Source organism: Peromyscus maniculatus, chromosome 3, assembly GCF_049852395.1.
Source record: "Peromyscus maniculatus bairdii isolate BWxNUB_F1_BW_parent chromosome 3, HU_Pman_BW_mat_3.1, whole genome shotgun sequence".
Classification (NCBI taxonomy): Eukaryota; Metazoa; Chordata; class Mammalia; order Rodentia; family Cricetidae; genus Peromyscus; species Peromyscus maniculatus.
In genome coordinates, this window is record NC_134854.1 from 76405094 (window position 1) to 76433036 (window position 27943).

The 27943-nt window shown below is 45.8% G+C and overlaps 1 protein-coding gene across 4 annotated transcripts in view; it reads left to right on the forward strand.

The window, feature by feature from the left end:
* Positions 1–27943, forward strand: part of Creb5 (cAMP responsive element binding protein 5) — a 402021-nt gene that overhangs the window by 159177 nt on the left and 214901 nt on the right. For all 4 annotated transcript variants that reach the window (XM_006982222.4, XM_076566830.1, XM_076566832.1 and 1 more), the window contains exon 5: positions 3565–3737. In XM_006982222.4, coding sequence (XP_006982284.1) covers positions 3565–3737 — 173 coding nt within the window. The remainder of the gene's footprint in view (positions 1–3564; positions 3738–27943) is intronic.

The window sequence follows — 27943 nt, forward strand, 5'->3', positions numbered from 1 at the left end:
AACAGTCACCTTCTCTAAATGTGAAATGGGAATGCTTTTGCCAGATTGTTGATTTTCCCAAAATGTTTTAAAAACACTCTCTGGGTCTAGGGGAAGAAGACTCGAGAGCACGCAGATTTTATGTGTGTGTGTGTGTTGGGAAATTGTGAAAGGCTGAAAATGTAATTCAGGAGTCATCTTGTAGAGACCTCAGAGATAAAGGGACAGCTTACAATGGTTGCTGAGGGAAGGATGTAAGACTTCTTCCTAGATGATAATCATTTTCTCTTTAATGATTCTTAGAAAAGATCTTGAGCTTTGGCATCTTGGGGTGAAGCTTTTTTTCTCTAACGTGACATGCATGCTATGCTCCCACAAAAGCCAACCAAGTTCCTTGTTGAGCAGCCTGAGCCCAGTCTTCCTTGGGTTGTCCATAAACATAAAGAAGGTTGTTGGTCATTGCAGCAAAGTGTTCACTTGGGATGCTTTGAGCATGCTTCCAAGAGTTCCCCTTCAAGTTTTCTTCTTGGTTCTCATCTCCTTTAATTCCTTAGCCCAGACTTGAACAAATTCCTTTAAGTCTAAAACTCTACCACTGTCAGCATGCTTTCAGGTTTCAAGGTGAGTAGATGAGATGTTAGCGCTTCAAAAGTTGACCAGGCCAGAAAGGTGTGAGGCTCACCAATCTGAATACCTAGGAATGCTATCCTGTGAGTCAACAGGCACTCACTGTGCTGTGGTAATGGAGTCACAGTGGAGAGTAAAATCAGATTTAGTTTCTACTCTCTCTACGATTACAAATGAGGGCAGAAATGGCCAGTACTCATAAAATTAAGCACAGCTGTAATCTTATGAAAATCCCTCTAAAGGAAACAGTTCCCATCACTAGGGAAGTGGGGACGTGGGGACGACTTCCCCTGGAATGACCAGTGTGAGAGTTAAAGGTGAAGTCCAAACAAGAGCATTGATATCAAAAAGAAAAACAAAATAAAATGAAAATCCACATTACAAGGTGTGTTACTGACATGGAGTAAGATCAGAATATGGGCAGGAGAATTCCAGAAAGGTGGGAGGCGGCCCCAAGAACTAGAGCGTTGACAGGACTAGATCAACTGCTTGGTAGGAAGGGTCCCCTAGCAGTTGGAGAGGTCACAAACAGTGCTGTTGGTGGATTTCAAAGCAAAGAAGCCTTGCAATGACTTTGAGAGGGGATGCGTACTGCACTGTGTGCAGTGTGACTGAATATGCATCTTGAAGAGCTCTCGGTGAGGTGATATGGAAAGGAGGAGGGAGAAGAGCCAGAAGTGAAGAAAGTCAGAAGTCTCCCTCTACAGGACAGGAAATGGCAGTAGTTAGGTGTAAGCTGCTGGAAGAAGGCATAGGAATATAGGAAGAGGAGGGGTGCTTGGGGTAAACTGGTAGAATTCGAAACTACATGACAGAAAAGAGATGTCCTGGGAGCCAGGCAGGGGTGGCACACGCCCTTAATCCCAGCATTCGGGAAGCAGAGGCAGGCCGATCTTTGTGAGTTCAAGGCCAGCCTGGTCTATAGAGTGAGATCCAGGACAGGCACCAAAACTACACAGAGAAACCCTGTCTCAAAAGACCAAAAGAAACAAGCAAACAACAAAACAACAACCCCCCCCATGGAGGTGTCCTGGGTAACTCAAAGAGACTTCATTCTTTTCTATTCTCCTCTGTGTGTGTAAAGATAGGATTCTAGATATCAAATTATACAGCTTTCGTGATACCCAATAGAAACAGCACAATAAAAAACAATTATGAAAATGAGAGTGGGAATTCTTCTAGGTTTTGGACCTATTGTTGAAATATAGGTGATTATTGGCAATATGGGAAGCTTTTGAGTATCACTGAAGAGCTAAACAACACAAGAGATCACCCACACAGTGTTCTGCCACTGGGAGCATAAGGGTATTAGGTTCGCTTTTGAGAAATCGAACACATGATCCTTATTTCCATCATTATTTTAGTGATTCGTGAAATCTTTAGATCCTATAAGGGAAAAGATAGCAAACTCCTGCCTGCATGGCCACACAACTCTAGACACCGTTTCGTTCCTTTCCCCTCTGCCCAGCTACAGTGTTTTCCCGTGCCAGGAAAACCTTCCAGTGTATAAAAGGGGCCTTTGGGATCCCGTGACGACACAGTCAGCTCTCAGTCTGAGCCAGGTGCCCGTTTTCCATCTGGACTCCTTACAAATTGTGTGGTTAGGGCTCAGAAATCAGAAACCTGGGAAAGGTGCCATGTGATGGGTGCAACCACCCCCAGTGCCTTACATGTTATCACCATCATTTAACACATAGTGCAGGAAATCCTGCTCCTTGCAGAAGAAATTCAAAGGGCCACTTCGCAGCCTCCTGGGTAACATCGATTTTTTTCCCCCTTGCTAACACCAAAGTGTGGACAGATATATACTTTTTTTCCTCAAGTGAATTGCAAGTGACACTCCATTTCTTTTCCCCAACCCCATCTTCAACCTACTATCCCACTGACCTCTGGAAGTCGCCTAACCTTCTAGACAGAAGGACAGACGGTACCAGCCTGCACAGGGATCTGCCTCAGACTCTCGACTGTTAGCAGATTGACCATGCACTTTCTCTTCCTTTGCTCTGTTCTGACTCTGTCACATCTCAGTCCCAATGTGACAAAAACCATGATCAACTCTCTTCTGTCTTGGGGTGCATTCTATCTTGTCTCACCAGCTTGCTTTTCTACCTAGTAAAGTTATTTAACACGATTTTATTTTAGTTTATTTCTGAATTTCAAACAACATAGCTTCCATTGGAGTCATCAGAAATCAATGCATGACAGTAGTCTGTGGTGTGGCTCAGATAATTTTTGTGTTCCTTCTTTAGTTCATCTAGGCAATAGCATTTGTTGAGGGGCCACTCAGATCCAAACACCACCATTCCATACTCAGGAGGACAAGACCACTGTTCTATATTCCATGAATCCATATGGTTGTCAGAGGGGGATTTTGTGGAGACAAGGCCATATGTTGCAGTGTTATCTTTGTCACTGGGCCCCCAGTGCCTTGATTTGATCTATTAGAACCATCCCTCCACAGTCCACAGCTTGCCCAGCATCCCGATTTTAATCTAGGAAAGTATTAGTTCCTGGAAAAGAAGATACGTGGCTGTGGTGTTGTAGTCCTGAGAACAAGGAAATCACCCTGGTGCAATGCTATGCAAAGCAGGATGGAGAACTAAATCCACTAGATCACAGCATTCTGTGCTTACCATTTTCGAGTGCAGTCAGATAAGGTTTATACTAACCCTCCTCGCCCTCCACCATGGGAGCCTTCCTTCAGGATGGCTGGTGGCAGTACCCTCAGCAAATGTCAATGAATTTCCTTTTGTGCTTTACTCTTTGGGTAAGTGATAATTTTTTTTTCTTTACCTCTTTGTAACTGTTGTTATAACAAGACCAGTGAAAGGAGGCCTTGCCAGAACCATAATCCTGTTTAGGTGACGAGACCAGATGTCCAGCTTTGACCATGGAGGGCTGGGGAGTAGATGGAACATTGGCTCCTGCTGATCTTTCTCCTCTGTCTTCTCTGGGCAGAATATCTCCATGCATAATCCAGTCGGTGGGACGATGTCGGGGCCTGGAGCTCACCAGCTGGGCAGCACACGGATGCCCAACCACGACACCAGTGTTGTGATTCAGCAAGCCATGCCGTCACCCCAGTCCAGCTCCGTCATCACACAGGCTCCCTCCACCAACCGTCAGATCGGGTAAGGAGACTTCCTCCTCATCTCTGGGGGAGCTCAGGCAAGCTTTTGAATATTTTCCATTTCTGGGACTTGGGTCTGTTGTTTATCCTGTCTGATATGACGCTGCCAAGAGGACAGAGTGAAGTTTTGAATGAGAAGAGATAGAAGGAGTCTCCATTTGGTGGGAGCTCTTTTAGTCTTGGATGTCGCGGGGGAAAGATATTCGTTCTGTGACCTCTTCTCCTTTGAATAAGATTTGTGAGTGACAGGCAGACGTAGTAGGTATTATGCAGACCACAGCAGAGTGCTCAGGACAAAGGTCTGGTGCCAACAGAGAGAAGCTCTGCCAGCCCAGGTTCCTCCTTGCAGTGTTTCCCCCTTGCCCGTCCTGGGAGTTTTGCAGCTGCTTGACTAGGCCACCTGAGTATCCCATGGCTGCCTTTTCCTCTGGTCTTTCTTCCCTACGTCCCTTTCTTGTTATTTCTTTCTCATCAGCCCCCCACCCCCGCCTCTTCATTGGCCCATATTTATTCCTCATTGGCCCATATTTATTCCTGAAACAGAAAAAACAAACAAACAAACAAACAAAAAAAACAATGGAAGCAGGCCCTTTCCCTCTCATCTGTGGAACAAGTCAACAATGAGACATTGAAGGGAACCGGTCGAAGTATCTTGACACTCAAAGCATGGGATGGAAATTGCTCTTGCTTCTTCCTACCACGTGACTGGTCCAGCCCCTCGCCACACAGAGTGTACAGAGTGTGGTTTGACCATCAGCAATGTGGACATTACCCAACAGCTTCTTAGAAATGAGAAATCCCTGCCCACCCACCCCCCGACTTCTCTATCCCCAGAATGAGGATGGAGTGTGTTCTTTCCAACCTCGAAAGAGTTAAGATGAACTACAAGATGGGGAAGCATGTGGGTTCTTAGGGAAGAGAGGCACTGGCTTCCCAAGTGGACTCTGCTGGGTGCTCAGCTGGGTGCTGCCCTGGGTCCCCAGAACTGTCTGCTGAAACCAGAAGGGGAACTTGCTGGGGTGGGTACATGCATCAGAACGCAACCTGAATTTTCAGGTACTACGGGCTGTGGTAAACTAAAGCAAATTTAGATGCTTCCTTACAACTTTTCCATGTGTCTCCCCCGAGACCAGCGGCGGGCACAGGAAACAGTCTTGGCTTACTCCTTCTTGAATGCTCTAGAAGAGGGCCCTGTTTCTCAGGTTTCTCGGTTCATCAGAAGGACACCTGCTAAAAGCAGAACTCTAGGCAATGCCTCGCGTTTGGTGGCTCATTCCAAGTACGGACAGTGAGTGTGGGTGTTGGGATGCTGCCCTTTGCTAGAGAAGCTAGGGTCACTTTAGCAAGCACCCCTGATAAAGGTGTCTTCTCAAGCGACCTCGAAAGCAAGTATTGCCGCCAGCTCGAAACTGCAGTGTTCTAGGAGGGTGATGTGGCTTCATTTCAAAAGCGATATCTAAGTCTCAAGGGACTCCTCTCTTGGGTCCTGACTGTGGGTAGAAAATTCACAGCTGGGAAAGCTAATTATAATTATTTTATTTTTCTTTCAAAGGGGGGAAGCATAAAATGGGCTGGAGTTTACTAGCAGTTTTATGGCATTCCTTCCCCCCTGCAGCCCCCTGCCTGCCCCTCGTACCCTCACCCACAACCCTCTCGGAGGCCCTTAGCGTTCCCCATTGTGAATGCAGCTCTGGGTTTTATGGAGCAATCCTTTTAAGGCTAGCACTAAATTTTAAGCTGGGTATTGACTCTGTCAGTAATTTACCCAGCTGGCCCCGGACTGCGCATTTGGGGTGACATTTGTAGGCTGTGTCACTTTGCCATTCTTTCTGCTTCTTGGAGGCGTTGTGTGTCTCTCCTGGTGCGTTCTAGGAGATAATTGTCACTTTTAGGACTCTGTCTTCATGGCCCAGCTTGAGGGAGGCTGTTTCTTTTCTCCAGATCCTTCCCTGTCGCGCTTACTCTGTTGATTCAAGACCCCCACATCCTGTCGCTTATGCTGCTTCTCCCTGTGATCCATCCAAAGCCTCGCCCAGATGATGGCGAGGCTCAGCAAGCCCCTGCCCTGCCCTTGTTACCAGCAGATTGAGTACGGAACCCTAGGTGGTAACATTTGGGGATGGTTGGCTCTTTTATTTCCCTCGGCAAAGAGGAAATGAGTGCTCATTTTAAAAAACACGAGTCCCCTCGGGAGACGTCTGCAAATGAGCATTTGAAATTGCAGATAGCTTTTTTAAAAAATTCTAATGTGTGTGAGTGAGTGAGTGAGTGTGTGTGTGTGTGTGTGTGTGTGTGTGTGTGTGTGAGAGAGAGAGAGAGAGAGAGAGAGAGAGAGAGAGAGAGAGAGAGATGCGTGTGCATGTGTATGTGCACATGCATCAGCATACAGAACCATATTGTAGTAATATTCTGATTTTTATCACAACCTCAAATATTTAAGTGTCAAAATCTGGCCAAGCCACCTGCAAATGTTTGTCATGGCTATTGGCCAACAAAAACAGCACACAGCAATGAAAGTCTTCATTCAGACTCAGGGCTGAAGCTGCATCCAGCCAGAGAGACTGGGACCCACCTGTGCCCACTCACAACACGCTTGTGCTGTGGCCAGTGGGTGTGTTCACAACTGGAACTTTGTAGGAGACGGACCGCCTGACTCCTCTCCCCTTCTCTCCTTCCTTTTCACTGGCCTTTGATTCTGCAGCCATCCCGGCGTGTTCTCTCTCTCTCTCTCTCTCTCTCTCTCTCTCTCTCTCTCTCTCTCTCTCTCTCTCTCTCGCTGTCTCTCTGTCTGTCTGTCTGTCTCTTCTTTCATGCTGTGAAGCTTAAACTTAGAGGCTGGATATAAAGGTCTGCAAAATGGACGTGGTGCCAGTCGTCAGTGAAGGCTTCTGGGACAAAGGGTACATGTCCTTGTAGGCATCTAATTTTTATACTTGGGGGGCAGACACTGAGACAAAGCAGACCAAATGAGTGGAAAGATAAGAATCTGAAGAAATATTGTTAAGCAGCAGATTCACCTTCTATTCTGTTCCATGGTGATCCCTTCTCTGCCCTGTGCTCAATTCTCTGAAAGTAGTGCTATTATCTCAATAGAAACTGGAGGGAAGTATAAATATCCCAAATTGCACTTGGGTGGTTAGGCAGGCTAGAAAACACACAGCTCTAGAGAGTGTGGGAGGCATCCCCCAAACCGGTGAGTGCTTGTGCTCAGTAAAACTGGCAGATACCCTGTCAGGAAGAGTGTCTTTGGCTGATTGATGGGGGCATTTTAGGAGATAAGTTTCCCAGATGGGGTTAAAAAAAAAATGAGCTATGAGTTGTGGAGAGACAAGAGAGACAGAAAACAAGCATGTGTTAACAAGAGATGAAATCGATTTAGCCTTGAACCAACTATGTGGCACATTCCAAACAGTATCTCTACCCCAGTCGTTTTTATTAGATATCATATAACACGCTCATTAATTCAGGATCAAGACAGCAAAGCCTGGGAAAAATAATACATGAACAGGTAGTGGTAATGTAAATCCCATGCGCCTCTCATTCTCCCTCATCGCATGAGGCATCTCTGGAAGAGCCCATGATTAGTTGAGAAACTAGATGGCTATAACTGTAAGAGATCCAAGTGTTCTTAGAGAAGTCTTTTCCCCTCCGAGGGGTGGTAGATGGTGTGTACTCAGTAGTTCTGCAGGAGAGTGATGCACATGACATGGAGTTGTACCACCATGGTCAACAGGAGAGAGTTCTGACAGCTTGTTGGAGGCACTGTTGACCGATTCTGTGGGGTTTCTTATTGCTTTTTCATTCTCTGTATATCGGGAAATACATGCTCACATATGAGGGTGACTTCACAGTAACTGCTTATTATGGGAGTTTTACACATTTGATGTCAGAATATATAAACCTGAAACATTTTGGTTCTGTAGTCAGACTTCCTTTGGATTGCCAGGCCCCAAGTAACGACATGGAGACTTATTATTAATTATGAAAGCTTGGCCATTAGCTTAGGCTTGTCCCACTAGCTCTTATACTTAAATTGACCTGCTTTTATTAATCTACATTCTCCCACATGGCTTGGCTACCTCTACTCTGTACCGTATGTCCAACTTCTTCAGTGTCTCCCTGGCACCTCCTAGATTCTCTCTCCTTTTCCTCTCTCTCCCCAGAAATCCCGCCTATCCTCTCCTGCCTAGCTATTGGTCACTCTGCTCTTTATTAAACCAATCAGAAGGCGCCTTTGCAGAGACACATCTTCTCAGTATGCAAATATTCTTCAACGTGGTTCTATTAACAAATTAGCCAGCTGTACTAGGGGATCTGGCAATAAGTTTCAACAGAACGCATAAATGAAGCTGCTTATGTGGGAAATCCCTGATTTTACTCAAATTTTAGTCTGTGGGGTACAAATGTCCACATCATGTGTAGCGATTGGGGATCAGGTCGTAAACTCTGTTTGCATGGAGCCGAAGGTAGGCGGCTCTACTTCTTAGCAATAAACTGCACGAAGTTTCCAGAAATGAATCTCATTTTATATAAAAAGGTACTGTTAGTGTGTCTTCTACCTCATTTTATGAAAGAAGGTGCGGTGATTGTGAATTCTACCTGCTTCCTCCCCGGTCTATGCGGCTTTCTTAGTGTTTCTTTGTAATTCCCACCGCTGTGTCGTGAATGACATCTGATGATGGCCTGGGGGCACCCTAAGGAAAACAAGCAGGAACAAACACTCAACAATAAAATGCCAAGTGAAGCTTGGGTGCCAGAGCACTGCTGCTTTTCCCAAGGAGGGGAACAGGAGGTTTTGCTGGATGCCATTGTCACTGACACTCAGAGTTCCATCTGGCAGGGATGTTTGGAGGCAAGGGGTCCTGTCACTGTTTCCCTGGAAAGAAGAAACAAGAGCATTTGGGGAGTGCTGCAGTCACAGACAGGCAGTTTACAAATCTAAATAATAAGGCATCTTATGGTTAAAGCTGTGCTTGTGCATCCTGTGTTTGATCCCACCTTTAAGAGTTTTTTTTGTTGTTGTTGTTGTTGTTTGTTTTTTGTTTGCTTGTTTGGTTGGTTGGTTTTTGGTTTTGTTTTTTTTTTTTTTCCGAGACAGAGTTTCTCTGTGTAGTTTTGGTTGCCTGTCCTAGATCTTGCTCTGTAGAACAGGCTGGCCTTGAACTCAGAGATACGCCTGGCTCTGCCTCTCGAGTGCTGGGATTAAAGGCGTGCAATGCCGCCGCCGCCGCCACCACCACCACCACCCGGCTAAGGGTTTTCTTAAATGCCTCAACCAAACTGAGCCTAGCTGAGACTGTCACTGTCCACCACAGGCTACAGTTGGGGACATCCTGGCCAGTTCCTTCTTGCTGGAGGCAGTGGGGGTAGATGTCAGGTTGTCACCACAGCTCCAGCCCTCAACCAGGACAACTTGAAGCTCTGTTTGAGTAATTCAGACCAGAAGCCATTATTTCCTGCTTTGGCTTTGTGTTTTGCTGAATATCACGGCTATGAACATAGCTTTATTGTTTAAAAATTGCTAGATCTTTCACAGCCCCAAGAACATTTACGAGGGGCCTTCAGGGGGATGCTTTCTGGGAGGGTTGACAGACTTAACCATATGGCTTCCGTTAAATCCCATGCAGAGCCTTGAGAAATTACCTCTGACAAGGAGGCCAGCAGCCTTCCACTCACAGGGTTTTATGTGTGCAACGAAACATTAAGTACTGATACTTGAGGAAATAGAATGTTTCTGAACATTCAAAGGTTGTAACACCACATAGTATTATAGCCAGATGAAGGGGTGGGGCCAGAAGGCATGAGCATATGGCTCAGTGTCCCAAAGAGCAGAAAAGCAGCCTTGCTCTTGTTTGTGAATCTGGTTATGGCCTCTGATACCTCAGTGGATCAGTGTCTGTGTCTTAGCTGCTCATCTGGAATACAGCAGGGCTGGTCTACTTGGCAGAGAAATCTGTAGCTCCTTCAGAGGCTTCAAGCCCATTGTTAGGAAAGTCCTCGATTGGGAGACTAGTTCTGAAGATAAGGAAGCTGAGATTTATCTAATACTTATGAAGTGGTAGGTCCAAGGCAGCTCTGGGTGGTGTTTCCTATCATTCTCTAATGGCTTGAGAGGTAGACATTGTATTCCACCCTATCCCTACTTTGCTGGCCAGGAAGAAAAATAAAATGTCCCAAGTCACCATCTGGTGATATGCAGAGTTCCCAATGGAGGTCTTGTTGAACTCCAAATCACAGATGGTCTGGTGCCATGGAGGACATGTGGGTATGTCTGAAAGGACAGGATCACTACATACAGGAGCTGCTAAGGCTCAGGCTGGTCACGGGTGTAAGAGTGTGCGTTTATCTACCTGCTGGGTGGCCCACAGCAGAGGTGAATGTTTGCAGCTGACAGTGGGACTCACCAGAAAAAGTCCAAGTCCTTTTCTAGAATGACAGTAGTAACCATTTTCATAGCTAATTTAATTTTAGTGGTAAGCTCTCTGGGCACTGAGTGCTGTGTGCACGGCTGTATGGGCTTTCCTCTCTAACTGTATTCGTTACTTTGTTCCTGTTATAACAAGAACAACATAGAGAAGGGGCTTTGACAGAAATGTTGGAGTCCATTTTGTGGTGGTGACAGTCATGGGTGCGGGAATCTGAGGCAGCTGGTCCCATTGCATCCACACCCAGGATGCAACGGGAGTCAGGAAGCAGAGAGAGAAACAAATGTTGGTGCTCATCTCTCTCTTTGTCTCTGTTTCTGTCTCTCTCTCTGTCTCCATCTGTCTGTCTCTGTCTCTGTCTGTCTCTGTCTCTCTGTCTCTCTCTCTCTCTTTCATCTGGGATCCCAGCTCATGAGATGGAACAGTCCAGTTACAATATGGGTCTTCCTCAGTTAACCCAATCCAGAGGTTTCTCTCTTGCATGGTTCAAGGTCCTGTTGAGTTGCCAATCAATATTAATTGCCACACTAACCTCGTCAAGAAAAATTCAAAAACATAATTTTATTAACTCGTGGAGCATTTCACACAGGCACATGATGTGTTTTGATCAGACTCTCCCCCGCTTGTCTCCTAACTCCTCCCAAATGTACCCCTCAACCCCACCCTTCCCACTTCCACGTCCTCTTTGCTCTGCTTTCTAACTTAGAGTCCAGTTTGTGCTGTCCCTACTCCTGAGTGGGGGTCTATCCACCAGGGGGTGGTCAACCTACCAGAGGCCACACCTTTAAAGAAATCTGACTCCCCTTTCTCCCTCAAAAGTCATCAACTGTCAGTAGTTCCTCAACTAGGAGGGGTTGGGGGTGTGTGAGCCCTTCCCCCTCCATTTGGAATCTGCTGGAAGACTCCCGGGGTGGAGGTAACAGGCTCCTTGGATTTTCTGTTGAATCTCGCCAATTCCCAGGTGAGGAATGGAGGAGCATAGAGTAAGGAGGTGGTCTAGCTCTATCTACTACTGCTTCAGGTCCTTATCAGGACAACCCAAGTGAGTCTCTGAGCTTCACATTCCTCAGCTGTCAAGTGGGTGTGGTGATGCCCATGTAGTAGAATTGCATGGAGAATTAATAAATGATGATGGGAAAAAGAAGAGACCGTGGCTACCAGGCAGCAGAGAAGTCTAGATGCAAGTGCCCCTGGCTTCCCCAACAGGGCCTCTCTGGCTTGTGTGGACCCTCCCTTCCCCCTTGTTCCTGGGTTCTATTCTCGTCACACTCTCTGGAACATATGGACACATCCTGGAGTTTAGATAGTCTATAGCTCTCACCAAACTCAGCTTCCCTGGGCCTGTGATTAGCATGATAGTCCCTCTCAGGTCTCCAACGGTGTTGTCAACCTGGAGGGCTAAGCAGTGAAGGAGAGTGTTAAAGAGAAAGTAGCCATAGTGACTGATCCTGACTGACCTTGTTTCTAGATTATGTGGCTCATGGAGGGTGGAGCCATTTGGATGAACTGGTAAGGTCAATGAAGCCAAAATCCCCTTTTAAAGTCACTCTGCAGCCTGGAGTTAAGCCACAGTGTATTTTTAGTGACAAAATTAAACAAAACCACAACATTATGGGTGCATATTCCAAACCATGCCTCTCTAAAACACTGAAAAAAAAAATGACTTTAAAATAATCCAAAATAAACTGCCCAACACTCTTAAGGGTGACTGTGGACTTTTATAGCCCAGGTGTACCCAAATGAAAAGTATGTATATATATACACACATTCCCTAATATTTTGCTTAACTGGAACATAATTTAGGCTCTTTGACGGGTGTGTAGCCTTACTCAAAACACTTGAAGCATTTTCCAGGTGTATCCAGTATATTCTGAATAGCAAGAGTTTTCCCATATCATGAATGCTCTTGTATAGTTTTCTTCTTCCGTGACAATAGTCAAGGCGACAAGAAAGCATAAGATTCCAAGAGGGGAAAAAAAAAGGACAAAGAAAATAAAGGCTCTTGACACCAAACCTGACTACCTGACTCAATCCTAGAGCTACCTGGGTGGCAGGCTGCCCTCTGTTCTCTGTGCATCCTGTGTTGGGGCACATGCTCAGCCTCAGAAGGTAAACAAAGGTCATGAAAACTTTCAGAAGAAAAATAACTTCTATGGCTTCAGGATTCCTTTGCTTAAACTTTAGAAAGGGCAAACAATTCCTCGTTGTCTAGAGAGACTGTTTTCAGAAGGGGCTGCTTTTTATTTCTCGGACACCCTGATGTTACTGGAATGTGGGGAGAGGTACTTCAGTGATAAAGCTGACATCCTAAAAGTGGTGACCAGCCCACTTTCGGCTGGGTGGGGCAGTGGGAGAGTGGGTATCAACTTAGGTGTAGATCCCCACTTGCAGCAAGGATGGAAATGGGCTGTGGAACTAGCCGGACTCCGCTTCACCAGAAGGCTGTAATATCTGTGAGGCGATTCGGATGGAGGGAGGGTGGCATGTGGAGTCGGGGCAGAGCATGCATCCAGAACTGTCAGTACCTCTCTCCCCTCTCCTCCTCTCCAGGAAAGAAAGAGGCTGGAATTAGAAGAGTTGGAGACGTTTGCCTCAAAGGAAAATAAGGGTGCACAGGCTTTCAAAGATTACACGCACCCCGCTCTCCTTTTGTTGTGAGGATAGCTGTTGTTTATATTGGCTCTGTAGTTACGTACTTTGCAGAGAAGCAGAAGAGTGAATCTGTCAAGATTTCTTCCTCTTCCTCCTCCTCTTCTCTTCCTCTCTCTCTGCATGCATGTACATGTACATGTGTATGCCTCGCTCACTCTGTCTGTCTGTGTTTGTGTGAGATTTATAAAGCAAGTGTGCGAAACTTTGCCTGCCCCACCTCAAGCCACAGACATCTAATATCGGGTGCACTGCATTCCGTAATTATTATTGCCATTAGGAGTAATTATTATTTGCCTTGTTGAGTTGGCAGTTTGGAGCCTGCCCGAGACTGAGGCTCCTCACAGAAGCCATGGCATACAAAGGACAGAAGAATCACCCACAAGAGCTTGAGCCCGTTCACACCACACCCTCGTCCTGGTTCCCGCCATTGGGTTTCCTACCTAATGGCCATCAGACAGAAAACTGGTGTGGAAGAGGCCCAGAGAAGCTCTTCCGTTAGATATCGACATCCTTGACTTTTCATTTGTTTGAAGATGAAAGTTAGCCCTTTTTGAGCCTTTTTATTTCTTTATTTAAAAATTCAAAGCAAATAAAAAAAAAAACCATGGTGTCTTCGGTGAGAAGTTAGGCCGAAGCAGTTAAAGTGGCTTAGCCTAAAATGTAGGAAAAATGAAGAGTCAGGAAAGGAAAAACAGAGACAGAGTCTTTACAACACTAAGTTTTATTTGCTTACTTATTTGTTTATTCGTGCATTTAACATTCCGAGATAGAGTCTTGCTCTGAGGCCTCTGAGAATTTGTAGCCTCCTGTCCCTGATTGCTTAGGCCTGGGACTGACGTGTGTACCACTGCACGCAGCCCTTACCTCTGTTTTTTCGTGATGAGCCTCCTTGCGCACAAACGCCATAGATAGCCTATTCTGTATCATCTCTTGCTCCCTTCACTGCCTTATATGAAGTGCCTGAGCCACAGGCATGCCCATCCCGTGCCCTCCTCGGGGGGGGGGGGGGGGAACTCATGAAGGTCAGTGCAGTCTGGTGTTTCTTAACCATCACAACACTCACAGCAGACGCTGTGCCTGATGAAAGGCACCACCAGACAGGGCAGAAAAAGGACCAGGACAAGCCAGTCTTCTAGCTGTGGTTTTTCCAAGTGACTTCCTGGGTTCCTTGCCAAGGTCTGTTCCACAGTCACAGGCAGAGGCCCTTGGGGGTGCCTAAAGGGAACACACCCCAAGTGGAGCACACATCCCAAATGCAGTCGCTCTTTCCTCTCCTTAACCTCTGCCCTGCTCCCCCCACCTCCCCGCCAACCCCAAGGTGGGTGGTTGTTAGCTCAAGTTGCTAAAACAGACCCTCCAAGAGCTCTAGGCAAAAGCTGCAGAATCGGAGGCAGAACACGAAGCCATCAGCCTGCAGTTGGCATCTCAGCCCCAACGGGACTGTCTGCTCTGTCTCCACAGACATCCAGTCTAGCCATTCTCCTCCCCAAAGCTGCTGCTGCTCCTGTGCTCACCAAAGACGAGAGCCACCTTGTCAGAGCAAGGGGAGGTGTCCTGTCAGAGTGATAAATGCCTCCTAGCCAGTCAGGAGTGAGGTGACTTGGTTCCTGGGGTGTCACAGATGCAGGGCGGTGAACAGCCTACCCTGATCTGTGCATTGAAAAGAGGCTTTCCCCCCATTTCCCTTTGCTAACCAGCTCCCCCTCCACCCCGTCCAAATAAGACACAAATGAAAGGCTGTAGCGCTTTCCAGGGATTTGTGGCCCTGGATATTATTTATAGAAAAACTGTTTAAGTGGGAAAATATTACAAAGGGACATTCCCATCTGGGCTTTCATAAAAGATGACAAACAGCTCTGAGAAGCAACAGAAACCCAGCAGGCTCTCCACAGTATTAAGCCCGTCCTTAGGTAAGGTTTCATGGGAGTATAGGGTTGCTGGCTTTTCATTTTTCATTTGTTCTAGGAATTTAAAACAAGGAATGGCCAAGGGAAAGGGGCCCCATCAACATGGGGTTTAATAAAACAGAATCTGAATTTTTTTTTTCCCAGTGGTAGCCTTCCCAGGGAACCACCTTTGGGCATCGTAGGGAGTGTGCATTGTTTAGATCAGCTCTTTGTCAGTTCTTAACTCAAACGTTGTCCTGCGGAATAGAATCCACTTCAGCCTGGCGGTGAGAAGTACTTGTGTTTCAGGACAGCATAAGAAATCTCTGCTCCCCCATGTTCTCCTGAGGGCTTCCTTAGAAAGCTGGGAGTTTCCCAAAGCCTGGTTCTTAAATTGGTTTTTATGGCGATGGGTCTGATTTTTCTTTTGTTAAATTCCTTTCTATTAATTGACTTAATTTTAGTCCCTCTCCTCCATTTGTTCAGTGAAAAGAGGTTCAAAGTGTTCTTAGTTGTTTTGGAACTAGGCAGATGGATGGATTTTAGCAGACAGAGCACACCCAGGGGTGTGGCCAGGGACTCAAGGCAAGAGACATGGCAGAGCCAGAGACAGGAGGGCCAGGCACAAATACTGTAAGCTGATTCAGGCACCATCCGGAAAACCAGTTTCCAGGAGAAGTGGGGGCCAGGGAAACAAGTGTCCTCCCTGCCTGGTCAATCCCACACCCTTAATCCTTGACAGAGCCCGAACAAGCTATAACATGTCCAGGTGAGTGGATTCCAAGTGTCTGTATTCTTTATGTTGTGGCATATAGATATCACACCACAATATCTTGGAGTCTACTTATTTTTTAAATATTTATTTATTTATTTACCAGCCAGTTTTTATTTAAAGGAGAAAAATCTCTGTGTAACTGAGAAACAGGAGTTCTCCTAGAGTGGGTGAGCTTCGAGGAGAAACCCAAGGGTTCCAAAGTGACTGGAAGGCTATGTAAGCATGCAAGAGCATTCAGCATCTAGAGGTAAAGGGTGCTATGCACTAAGACACAATAATTTCCTCGGAGCCTATGTATCTTAGTGTCTCTGTAAAAGTTAAGAGTCACGGTAAATAGTGTCATCGCAGTTCACCCTGTGAGTCAGGACACACCTGTACTTGGGACTGCAGGAGGAACATGGGAGATACTGAGTCCTAGGATGGGCAGAGGGGCAGACGTCACAGACTGAGCGTGGTTGATTCCCAGGCCTCCACTCTCTCTGTTTTGATTTAATCTTCCAGTATTTCACTATCATTTCCTCTTTCTCTGTAACTTCCCACAGTCCACCCCGCCCCCTTGGCTAGGAGGATATAATAAGACTACTTCTATAGAATCCTCCCACCCCATATCATACCCGAGGACAGCCCTTAACTTGTTCAGAGGCTCAGTGAGTGCTCATCTCAGAGGCAAGACTCAATTATTTGTGATTCTTAACTATTGAATGTGTGTTGTTACAGGCTGAGTTGTGTTCTTCTAAGAGACACACTAGGACTAACCCCTGGCTCATGTAAGTAACACCTGACTTAAGATGTAATTCAGGCTAAGACATGGACTTGGATGGGGCCCAAATTCAATAGCTGGTCTCCTTACATGAAGGTACAGGGACTGAACCACAGGGGGAGGGTGTCATGTGACTACAGAGGCAGACACTAAAGTGATAGGAAGACCCTGGGACGCAGAGGACTGTGGGCAATATTCGAAGCCAGGGGAGAGGCACACACGTGTTCTGCCTCAGAACTCCAGAAGGAATAGCCAGGCAACACCGCCATGTCAGACTTCTCCCCTCCCAAGTGAAATACGTTGTGTTGTTTCTAAGCCACTCAGTCTGGTCATCTGTTATATGTTAGTGTAGCTTCAGGATCTAATGTGTGCACCTCCTCGGGTTATGGACCCGCCAACCTTGGCACGAGAGCTACGGTAAGGATCTACCACCCCATTCTCCTCTTGTTGAGCTGTAACGGATGTGAGGATAAAAGACATTAAGAAAAAAAAAAAAAGCAAACGGGGCAAAACTGCTCTCTGCAGAGTGACTGTCCTGCCGCCTTAGCCTCTTGGGAGGCACCCTCCCAGTCCCCATGGCAACAGAAGGGAACGGGGAGGCCTGCTCAAACCAGAAGGGGCCACTATTGACATCTTCTCAGGGAAGAACTTAGTAAACTCATAGCTTCTCCGGACTGCACCCACATTGTGGAAACCGTCCCCCCCCCCCCCCCCCCGGAGGTGAACAAGGGTGGCTGTTCTTCGGCCACGCATGCTCTGTGTAGCAGGAACTGATGGATGCTGAGGCGCATGCTTGTTGTGTATTAACCTATCTGCCCTGTAATTTGCAATGAAGGAAAGGTCAGTATTGCAGGCAGGTTTAGTGCTTTGGGGCTGAAGCCATCCAGAAGTTTGCAGTAGCACATGTCGCCCTCACGGTCTTGAGTACTTCACTGCCTGGTCACAAACGACGAGGCCATGAGGGACAGTTATGAAGGACAGCCCAGGGTGGGCCTTATGATTTAATCTCTCTCTCTCTCTCTCTCTCTCTCTCTCTCTCTCTCTCTCTCTCTGTATGCATGCTTGTGTTTCGCCAGGAAGGCCTGTGTTCATGGGTGCATATGTGTGTAATTACATGTTTTTATAAGCACTGAGTGGAATCATCAAGAGGTTGGTGTGGGCTATGCCTTTGCCCTGCTCTCCTGCAAGCTGATGCTAATCTTCAAGAGTGCCCAGTTTGAGCAGCTGTACCCCGTCCACATCATCTTGAAAAGGGGAGTAGCCTATGTGGTGACACTGTGTTTTTTTATCTGTAGACTTTTCCTAATTCTTTTTAAAGTATCCTACCTTTTGGGGTACTAGGTGATTTAAAGAGGAAAATCGTTGCATTGATATACTCCAAGCAACCTAATAGTCTGAGAGATCCATAAAGCACCATCACCAAACTTGTGTGGTAGGTGACAGGGGCATGAGCTAGTCCCCAGGGTGAGAGCCCGAGTAGGGCTTGATGTTAGGAACAAAGAGGCACAGACCTTGCAGGGCTGTCCATCACAGGGCTGGGTTTAAAGTCACAGGTTAATATTGTCTCAAACACTTAGAAACTAGTGTTTGCAACCAGGGAAGGAAGTTATTTGGCTTTTCCATGATATGTAAACAAATTGCCTTTCTTGTCCCAGCAGCCTTCTTAGTTGGTAGGTTTGTTTGAATGTTCCTGTCCGTAGGACTTTGCAGTTTTAGGATCCACGTGATCCTTCCCTTAATAGGCTCATCAAACCATGATGTCACCTTGATTTCCATAATATTTTTAATGAGCCAGAAAATTGAAGTAATTCTCCTCAGCAAACCACTGACTCAGTTTGTGGTCCTCGCCCTTTCTGGACAGAACTCTGCCTGGTGTCTTCTGAACACAGGCTCCTCTAGGAGACCTGGTGCAAGACCCCTGGGTAAGTGTGGTGACTGCCATTGCCAGAGGATAAAGAGGATACAAATAGTTCCCCAGTTTAGCTAGCATCGTTGGCAGGGATCCAGGATACTCTTTTAATTTTTAAAAGTGAGAGGAACGTAGTCATAGAAATAAAGAAACTTTCTGCAAGTTTCTTTACAATAGGGTGATTTCCCCTGCCGGCTCTCCAGATGCCCAGACACTCCCCGCTCCCCCACCCCTGAGCTCTTTAACTGAAGTCTAACATTGCACACTTGCCCAGCTTACTCCCTCTTTTTGAGCCTTGTAATTCTCATAAGAAGTAGAGAATTATAGGAGTGAAGAAAAGGGACCAGGATAAATGTAATCACATTTACCATCGAGCGTTTTCTTTTGGCATAGTAAAGAGAAGCAGGCACACACCATGAATTTCAGGCTTCAAAAATCATTTAAAAAATTCCAATCTAAATAGAAAACGAGCTCTAATTTAATAAGGCTTCGAAAAGTGGTTTGTAAGAAAGAGCCAGTAATCATCAAGTTCTGGCTAGCAGCTACAATTGGGAAAGAGTGGGACATCCCAGCATGTCCTCAGGCTATGTATGTCTGCCCCCCCAAAACCACTCTTTGGTTTGGCATCTCTTTCTCACCTGGCAACTGCTGGGCTCCCGGGGGCCTCAGACTGGCATGCCCTGGCAGCACCCCATCACCACGGCTGCCGGCAGGAAGCCAGGGCTGGGGTGGGGAGAGTGGTCCAGCTTCTCGCTCTGTGACCAACCAAGAGGAGATGTAAATGTCAATGTAAAAGTTGGATTGTTAAGTTCTTGGGATCTAAGTAGTTTATTTACTTGGTGATGCTTGACTTCACTCAAGGGGGCAGGGGGACTTGAAGAGATTTGGAGAAAGACTCCCCACGATTATGAACAAAATAAATCTATAGGAGAAAGGAAAGTAATGTGAGATCGAGGAACATGGAGAAGAGCCACTACTGAGGGCACTTACCACAATTGAAATGAAATGTCGGCATCTGGCACATCTGCCTCTTCTGCATGCTTCAGATGGGGATCACACACACACACACGTTAAGAGAGAAGCAGCCTGTGCCAGGTACTAGTGTGGCATTCTCAGGGAGATGCTCACCCCCTCTCCCACTGTTCCTATGAGTCATCAGCCAGTGTGCTGTTCCAGAAAGCATAGCGAAATTCTTTGGAAGTTAAAAAAAAAAAGAAAGTTTGTAAAACTAAGCAGGCCATTGTAGAGTGGGTCCGAGGTAGGGGCCGGGGAGGGTAGACTCATATTAAAACTCTGATAGAAAGTTCTGAGCAACGAGTAAGAGGCTTAAATACATAAAGAGCAAGGCTAAATTTGGACCAATTTCCTGTGAAATCTCTTGTGTAATATTTTCAATTTGTGCATGTTTAATGTGGTTTATTTTCCTAAGGTTCACGGTATAGGTTTTAAATTTAGCCTTGACTGCACACATGTGTTGAGAGGTTATAAAACGAGAGCCGGCTTAGACCAGTCTCCAACTGGTTGCCCTTTAGTGGAAAGCATTCCTGCCTCCTCAATACCTGAAATGCCTTTTGTGGGTGCAGATCTTCCCTAGCCTTTCTCTATTTTTCTCTCACCTCACTCTCCCAGCCCCCACCCAGCTTTGCTTGTGTGCCCAAGGATGCAACAGGGGGCCGCTAACTCCAGAGCAAGGTGATGTGTCTGACTTCTCCTAGGAAGGGGTAATTCTACCCTTCGGATTGAAATCAATGTACTATCTGAAACCCCGATTTGGCCTCAGACACCCTGAGTTGCGCTGTGCTGAGGATGGGGCCAATCACTCTATGTGGTGATGAGGTTTTAAGTAACTTGAATACAGTGGGTAGGACCTGCATTCTCTTTCTCTACATCAGCTTCCATGTGACCTCAAATGGAAGGATTATACTGGTGCAAATGTAGTACAGATAGATGTAAAAGAGACATGCGCATGTCCTTAACTAAACCACTGAGGTCAACAGTGGCAATAATTAGTCGCCTATTTTCAGTACATGATCTTCCTTAGTATCTTTTAACAAAATATTCATTTATTCAGCAAATATTTACCAGGAACCTTTCTTACCACCACCACCCCAAGGCTACTCATTCTTTATAGGCTTCTAAGTCTAGATTCTTAAACTCAAAAGGATTATATACAGTTCAAATGCTAAGTTTCACCTCTTCCTGTGATACCATGTGCAATGTTAAAATCTGGCATTTTCTGTTGGCCTCCATTGTATTTTCTTACCATTCTTTTCCCCCATTCTCTCTGTCTCTGTCTCTGTGTCTCTGTGTCTCTGTCTCTCTGTCTCTCTCTCTCTCTCTCTCTCTCTCTCTCTCTCTCTCTCTCTCTCACACACACACACACACACACTGTACTCTGATTATACTCTTCCGCATTATCTCCTCATCCCTCCCTCACTCTTTTACTTTCCAGTGTTCCCTTCTGACTCTCATGTCTTTCTGTGTTTGGGACTCACTGCATGAGCATGGGTTGGAGGTCCTTTACTAGAGCAAAGGTTACTTAGTGGTGGTGACACCATTGAGGAATAAGACTCTTCATCCCCCATCAGACAGGAACGGTCTCAAGATCCTTGTGGGAGCATGGGTTCTCATCCCCATCTTGTACAGGGAACCACCCTTCTGTGAATTTGTGGGAACAACAAGGCATGTCTTTCCAGAAGATGGTTTTTTGATGTTTGTTTTCTCTTACTATGAAAATCTTTTCCGAGATTGTGAATCCTGACTTACAAGTGGTTAGTGAGTTGTTCCCAAGGACACTGTCTTCCTTGAAAGGGACAATGTAATTATTAGCTGCTGTTGGCTTTCTTCCCAGAAATGTAATTTCTTCCCACCTGCCCAGTTTCTAAGTAACTCAGATGTGTCAGGGAACCAGAAGCCAGGAAATAAAACATTTACCTTACAGCCACTTTCTCTTTGAAATTCTACTATGAAAATTTTAAAATACGTAGGAAAGTTTGAAGGATTACATATTTGCCACATAGATTCTGTAATGAACATTTCATTTGTTTTACCATATTATCTCTCTAGTAGGACATCAAGCCATCATAGCTCTTTGAAATAAGTTGCATAGGAGCAAGAATATAGCTCACTGATAAAATAAAATGCCCTGGGTTCTGTCTCAGATACTACAAAAAGTTAAAACGAAAATAAACCTTTTAGCTGCAGGTATCAATAGCTGTACTCCAACCGCTCTAGCATGTGAACCATTAGCATTCAGTAGTTTTGTATTGCTTTTGTGGGTATTGAATCTGACCAAGTGTGAAATGCAGCACTCTTATGCCGCTTGTTAATTCAGAATATCATTTTCCTTTCTACTCCTTTATTATCAAATAACTAATTGTAAAGATGATAAAGATTCAGTAAAATCCCAAGGTTAGTCTCTTTAGGAAGTGAATATTCAAATGGCCTCCCTCCTTCCTGGTGACATCAACTCCAGGTAAAGTGGACAAAGACAATAAAGGACCCTAGGACCTACCTTGTCTCTCCCTTGAAGACTTTCCCTCTGCTCCACCCCAACTGTCTCCTCTCTGTCTGTGTCTCCTTGGTCCTGTCTAATCTCCTTTTGCTGAGACAAAGGTAGAGGGAGAATATCTACTGGAAAACAACACCGTGTTGGCCGGCCTCACACAACTCAAATTCACATCCAATCACACGAGGTTCTGGAAGCTTTACTTAATCACTTAGTGTTCAGTTCTCTCTTCTGTTAAAATGAGGATGACATTTCCATCCAATGTTGTGATGCTGCTGAGACAATGGGTAGGATTAACTGGCACATAGAAGAACCTGGTGCCCTTAGCCATGATCATTGTTAGGTCCCAGCTCATGGAGTGGTCAGGAGTGAGTGTATTTATGTTGTGTAGTTAATTTAGAAAGACTGTGACATTTTTCTAGACCATCCAAGTTAATCTTTTGGGCAATGCATGAACATTTGAAGAGATACTGAACATATCTTTTCCTCCATGATTTTAATGAAAATGGATGCTGTTGCGTTGCAAATCAAATGTCTACTTCTACTTGTATCATGATGGCCAACAGACTCCCTCCCCTACCGTGAGTGCGTCCCACTTGTATCCCTAGGGTGCTAGCAAAAGCAGAGCAGTCCCAAAGGACATCACACCTGCTCCATACAGTTCTGGGACTCCCTTTGGGACTTGAAATCACAAGGTGATTTGTCAATGAGACCTAACGCCATGTGTCAGGAAGCTGGGCCTCAGCCTCAGCAGCCTTTTCTGCCTTCTCCCCACCACTTCTTCAATACAGGATCAACTGTATTTCTGCCGACTTCCCCCTCTTACCTCCCAGGCTCATGTTTTGGGGTGGCTTTTGGGATTCTTCTTCATAGTACTCAGGAGGTATTTGTTGATGTGCTAATGTCATGAGACTACTTCTTTGAAAGCTACCAGGAGAAGTTGGCTCTTCCCAGGAACTGAGCCACAGTTACATGTTTCTGTCCACCTTCAGTTTAGGACCAAAGGGAAGCTTCTGTAAGAAGGAGGGCAGCAGCCAGAGACATGGGCTGGTAATCTCCTTAAAAGGCCAAGAGCTCAAAACACTCTTTCCTGTTGAATCTAGGAAAAATAAAAGGGTATCTGGCTGAGCAGACCAGGGATGGGAACCCTGGAGTGAAGGGCAGTATGACCACGTGTTACATTGATGTGTTCCCTCCAAGACTATCTTCACATTTTCCCATCACTCTGTGTCTGTGACCTGGATGCTCTGTGCCTGCCACACATTTACTGGGACAGCAAGTGAAGAAGCCCCAAGGGAAGATCCTGTACTTAGTAGAGCAGCAAGCAAAGAAGCCCCAAGGGAGGGTCCTGCAATGTCCAACTGAGCTGAGTGTGCAGAGCTGTAGCAGAATGGAGCAGTGGCCCCAGACCCATGGCCAGCGCCATCTCAGAGACTAGAACTGAAGCCATTCTGGTTCCTCAGTCCCTTTAAGTTTTTCTTATCAGATTAGGTCATCACAGAGCAGACAGACAGGTAAGTCCCTGAGACCTCTGAACCCAATTAAAGTTATACCACAAAGAAATCAAACTCATGTGGTTTGCATTTCAGAGAGCTCCATTTGGTGGGCTGGGCCTGTTTTAATTCAGTAACCTAATGCAGACCATGTGAACATTTGAAACGCTTTTAACAGTTAAACCAGCTCAAATAACACAAAACCAGAGCAGCAATAAAGAATGAATTAAAGCTGATTGCAACTGTGGCCAACATATTTTTTTTTTTCCTTGCAAAGAACTCCGGGGGAATAGAATGCAGAACCAACCAGGGAAGAGACTTCTCTCTCCGTTTTCAGCTTTGAGTGAGGCAACAGGCGCTTTTACTTCTTTGATTTCTTAAGCAAATGTTTGAAACAGATTAACTTAGAAGGTGTACTTAAATCTTGAAGGGATTTGGGGTGAGAGAGTAGACGGGGTTGAAGTCCTTTAGAACTGCAAGCTGGATAGTTAGTGACCCTGCAAAGCCCCAGGCTGCCTGGATGCCCATTCAGTGGGCAGTGGTGTGCTGCTGAGGCTGCGGAGGTCAAGAGTTCAATGTTGCTGCCGAGGTGGGGAACTTCATTCCACAGGAGGTTCAATGCTGCCTTAGCCTGGACTTCCCTCATGTCTGAAAAAGGGCTGAGATGATGATAGCGATTGGCTGACAGTGCTCGATCTATAAGATGATGTCCTATGTTTAATCAGCACGAGGTAGGAAATCTAATCACTGGTTTTCCCTGGGCCTTGGTTTTCTTATCTGTAAAGTAGGGATACTATTGTGATTTTTACCTCACAGATGAGAGGTTGCTACTTACCCAAAGTCACATAGGTAACACGTAACAAGACCAGCAGTTCCCCACCCCCCGTGGCCTCAGAATCCAGCAGTCAATCCCAAGTAGTTTGGTATGAATAATTTCAGCATAACCACAATGTGGCGTTCTAGCAAGTCAACTGACTGGAAGACAAAGTCAGTTGCTGTTGCTGAAAACAAATAGCATCAACCCGAGTTCTCGGCCTTTTATCAAGAAAGAATGGACCATGATAATGCCCACACCTCCACTTCATCACTTCGTGTATCCCTAACAGAATTTTATGTGTCCGTAGAAGATGTCTTCAGGGAAATGCTCGGTGCACCCTAACCGTACGTGGAGAAATTTCCGAGTCGTTTCTGAGGAGATGGTTGCACCTGCTTTGCATTTACACCCCCAGCCATATTTCTAGGTGCTTAGGGGAGCAGTGTGTGAAGCAAACAGTATTGCCCTGGGAGAGGAGCCACAGGTGATAACTAACTGCCTGCCGAATTTCCCAGAATGTGCTGACTTTGTCAGGGGTCCAAGAGAGGAAGGGAGAGAGGATCCATTAATTTCAGATCCATTAGTGACATGAAGCCTGCCAAGTGGGAAGGAGGAAAACTACAGGAAGAAACTTTATTTGCAGCAGGGAGCTGAGCAGCCATGATGGGCAATGGCAGGGCTGAGTTCCTGAATGGCAGTCCCCCGCCCCTCCCCCCAGCAGTGGGAAGCCGAGCCGCCTTGTCAATCACTTTGGTAGACAATGCCAAGTTCATCTGCCTGACTAGGGCGAACATTCCCTCAACCCCACTGCCTGGCCCTGAGGATGGGAATCTGCCTTCCTCTTTCTTTACAGAATGAGAAGGTGCTGATGTTACTTGCTAGAGTCTCCGAACAAAACTTAGAATTAGCAACTAGAAATGAAAAGGTGAAACGTGCTGGTTTCTGTCCCTTGACCTCAGAGACAAAGTCAACTGGTTACAGTATCTTAACCAGGTGACTGTTTTCACGGCTCTGCTCTGTTACTGGGGGAAGGGGCCTGTGGATTTCAACACTTGATGAATATGATGTCTGTTCCACTTGAAGGGCAGGGAAGTTGAGTTACTCCTTCTCAACTCTGGTTTCAAGGATTACAGCCCACTTAACTCTCTTTAAGGCCTGGAAAAATACAAGCTGCCTGTCTCCTAAACATTCCTTGAGTTATTAGTCTACATCCTGCCAGCTCTCTAGAAAAGTTTTCAAGCCCTCCTGATTTCCCCCAGGCTCACTCTGGACTCATTCTGTGGCATGCCTGGCTGGCTTTTAGAATTCTAGTTATCCAGCTAGACCATGGGTACAGCAAATGCCCAGAGCTTGGTAGGCATTCAGAAGATAATTACTGAACAGTCAGTGTGAACTGGAGCAAGGCAAAGTAGGATCCTGATAGTCATTAAGGATAAGGATGCATTTTATGTGTGTGTGTGTGAGGATGTGTGGTGTATGTATATGTGTGCAGAGATTGACATCAGGGGTCTCCCTCAATCATTCATCCACATTATTTTTTGAAAAAAGAACCTAAAACTGAAGCAAGACCCTGTTTCAGAAAAAAAAAAGAAAAGAAAAGAAAAGAAGGAAGCAAGGAAGGAAGGAAAGAAAGAGAGAGGGAGGGGGAGGGAGGGAGGAAGGAAGGGAGGAAAGAAGGAAGGAAGGAAGGAAGGAAGGAAGGAAGGAAGGAAGGAAGGAAGGAAGGAAAGAAGGAAGGAAGGAAAGAAGGAAGGAAGGAAAGAAGGGAGGGAGGGAGGGAGGAAGGAAGGAAGGAAGGAAGGAAGGAAGGAAGGAAGGAAGGAAGGAAGGAAGGAAGGAAGGAAGGAAGGAGCAAATCCTGCCCGAACTCGGTCCTTTACCCTTGTGAAGAACAGGACCAAATCTCTGGGCCTGTCAGCCTTTCCCCCTCTATTCTGTCTCCCAATTCTGTTTCCTCTGCCGCCATGGTGAATTTCTGTTCGGTAGACTATCTAAGCCTCTCTAGCCACGCAGGGCACAAAAGTCTCTTGAGTATCATCAAGTATAAGATCCTGAGTTGCCAAGGACATCCTTACATCCCACAGCCTCTCAATATTCTTCCAGTGGCTATTTCTCAAGTGTCGTGTCCCCCCCCCCCACCCCGCAGCCTCAGAACCCAATGTCCACGTGCTTCTTTCTCTATGCCCACTATCTATTTATACACAATCCCCCTTTAAGTTACAGTGAGCTTATGGAGTAGGATGGGACCTGCAACTTTCAAATAACCACAGAAAAGCCTCATTAACTTTCCTGTAAAAAATTCTAGACGTATCTCATATTATTATGAGATTTTATGGGTATCTGAATCCATAATCAATCAACATCCACCACCCTCACTCAATGACACACTCTGAGTTCAGGGATCATGTCTAGGCTTTTGTTTTCCCTTTATTATTTTCACAAAACTCAGTCTATTGCCCACACATAGTCGGTCCTCTGTGTGTGTGTGTGTGTGTGTGTGTGTGTGTGTGTGTGTGTGTGTGTGTGTAAGCACATTAGATTAATTTGAAATGAATTTTTGAAGAATTTAGTGTTTCTTTATGTTGCTACTTCACCTGCTATGGTGTACTTGGATCTTTGGGAAGTTCCCTTAATGTCTCATATTTGCTCAGCCAGCCCCCGGTTGTGTGTCTCTACTTGCTTTGGTTACAATAGCCAACCTTTGGAGGGTGAAGAGGCCTCCTTGTTCTGCCTCCCAACCCTGCCCACCAGCATGGTCTTAATTTCCAAGCTGGTGATGAAGATTGAATGTGGAAGGGTCTGGCTTATGGCTCCTTCTTTTGGCAGCAGCAACCTTGGGAATAATTTAGAGATCACATTTCAGACCCATTTTGCGCACCATCAAAGCAAAGTGGAGAGGAGCTGATGCTTTTGAAATCGGAGGGCCAGCCTGGTTTTCATGACACTCCTGTTGAAGTTCCCTGGCGTCACAAGCTCAGCAGACGGATGTCACCCACCCACCTCTGGTATGGCGCTCTGGGTTCCTTGGGAAATATGATCCCCAGTCTCACGTTCCTCATGCCTACCACAGTGCCTTAAGCCAAGACCTCCTAAATCATGACATTGTAAGCCCCTCTTCCCAGTAGGTAGAAAGAGGGGATTTCCATGTCCTTTCCCAAAGGAGGCTGCCTTCTGACCGGATGGTCTCCCCAGGAAGGCATGGAACATTTTTTAATGACTTTGGGGTGTGAAGCAGCTGCGTAGGATGTGAAGAATGGTCACCCCTTCAAATTAAATGCAAGGAAGGGGTGCTCCCCAGAATCACTTTTGTTAAATATTTGGGTGACCAAAATCATGAGGTCTGAGACAGAGGTGTGATTTCCATGCCAGAGAAGCTCCAACTCAGACAGACTCAGACTTCACTCCCGCAGAGGGCAGTGACTAGATTTCTTGCATTGTGTTGCATATATTACAGTGACAGTATGGTCTAACTGCAGCTCATTTCCATAACAGCTCTCCGAGGTCCAGAAAAGTGAGTCACAGATGCTGAGAAGCGATGTGATGGCTTACTTTGAGCATTAAATTATTGAAAGGAGGATGTCCTAGACATGTCTCTTCCTATTTTCCTGTCCAAAGAAAACAAGGGTTGGAGTTTTGTTGTTGTTGTTTTATTTGCTTGTTTGTACTTGATAAATGACGTCTTCTGAACTGTTGAGAGTATGAACCCGTGGCCAGAGAGACCTTAGTCCAAGCCCTGGTCATCCCAATTAATTCCCATGTGACCTTGGACATGCTTGATGTCTCCATGCCTGGGTTATATCATCCCTAATGTGAAGATAAATAATCAATTCCTGTAGCTGTTCTCAGAAATAGATGAGATACTATATATGTAAAAGGTAGCATTATGTCCATTATAAGCATGAGAACATAGTCATCATTAGTATTAGTAGTCTTGTTATTAGCACATGATAGCAATTTTCGATGATAAAAATGATTTCAGCTTGTT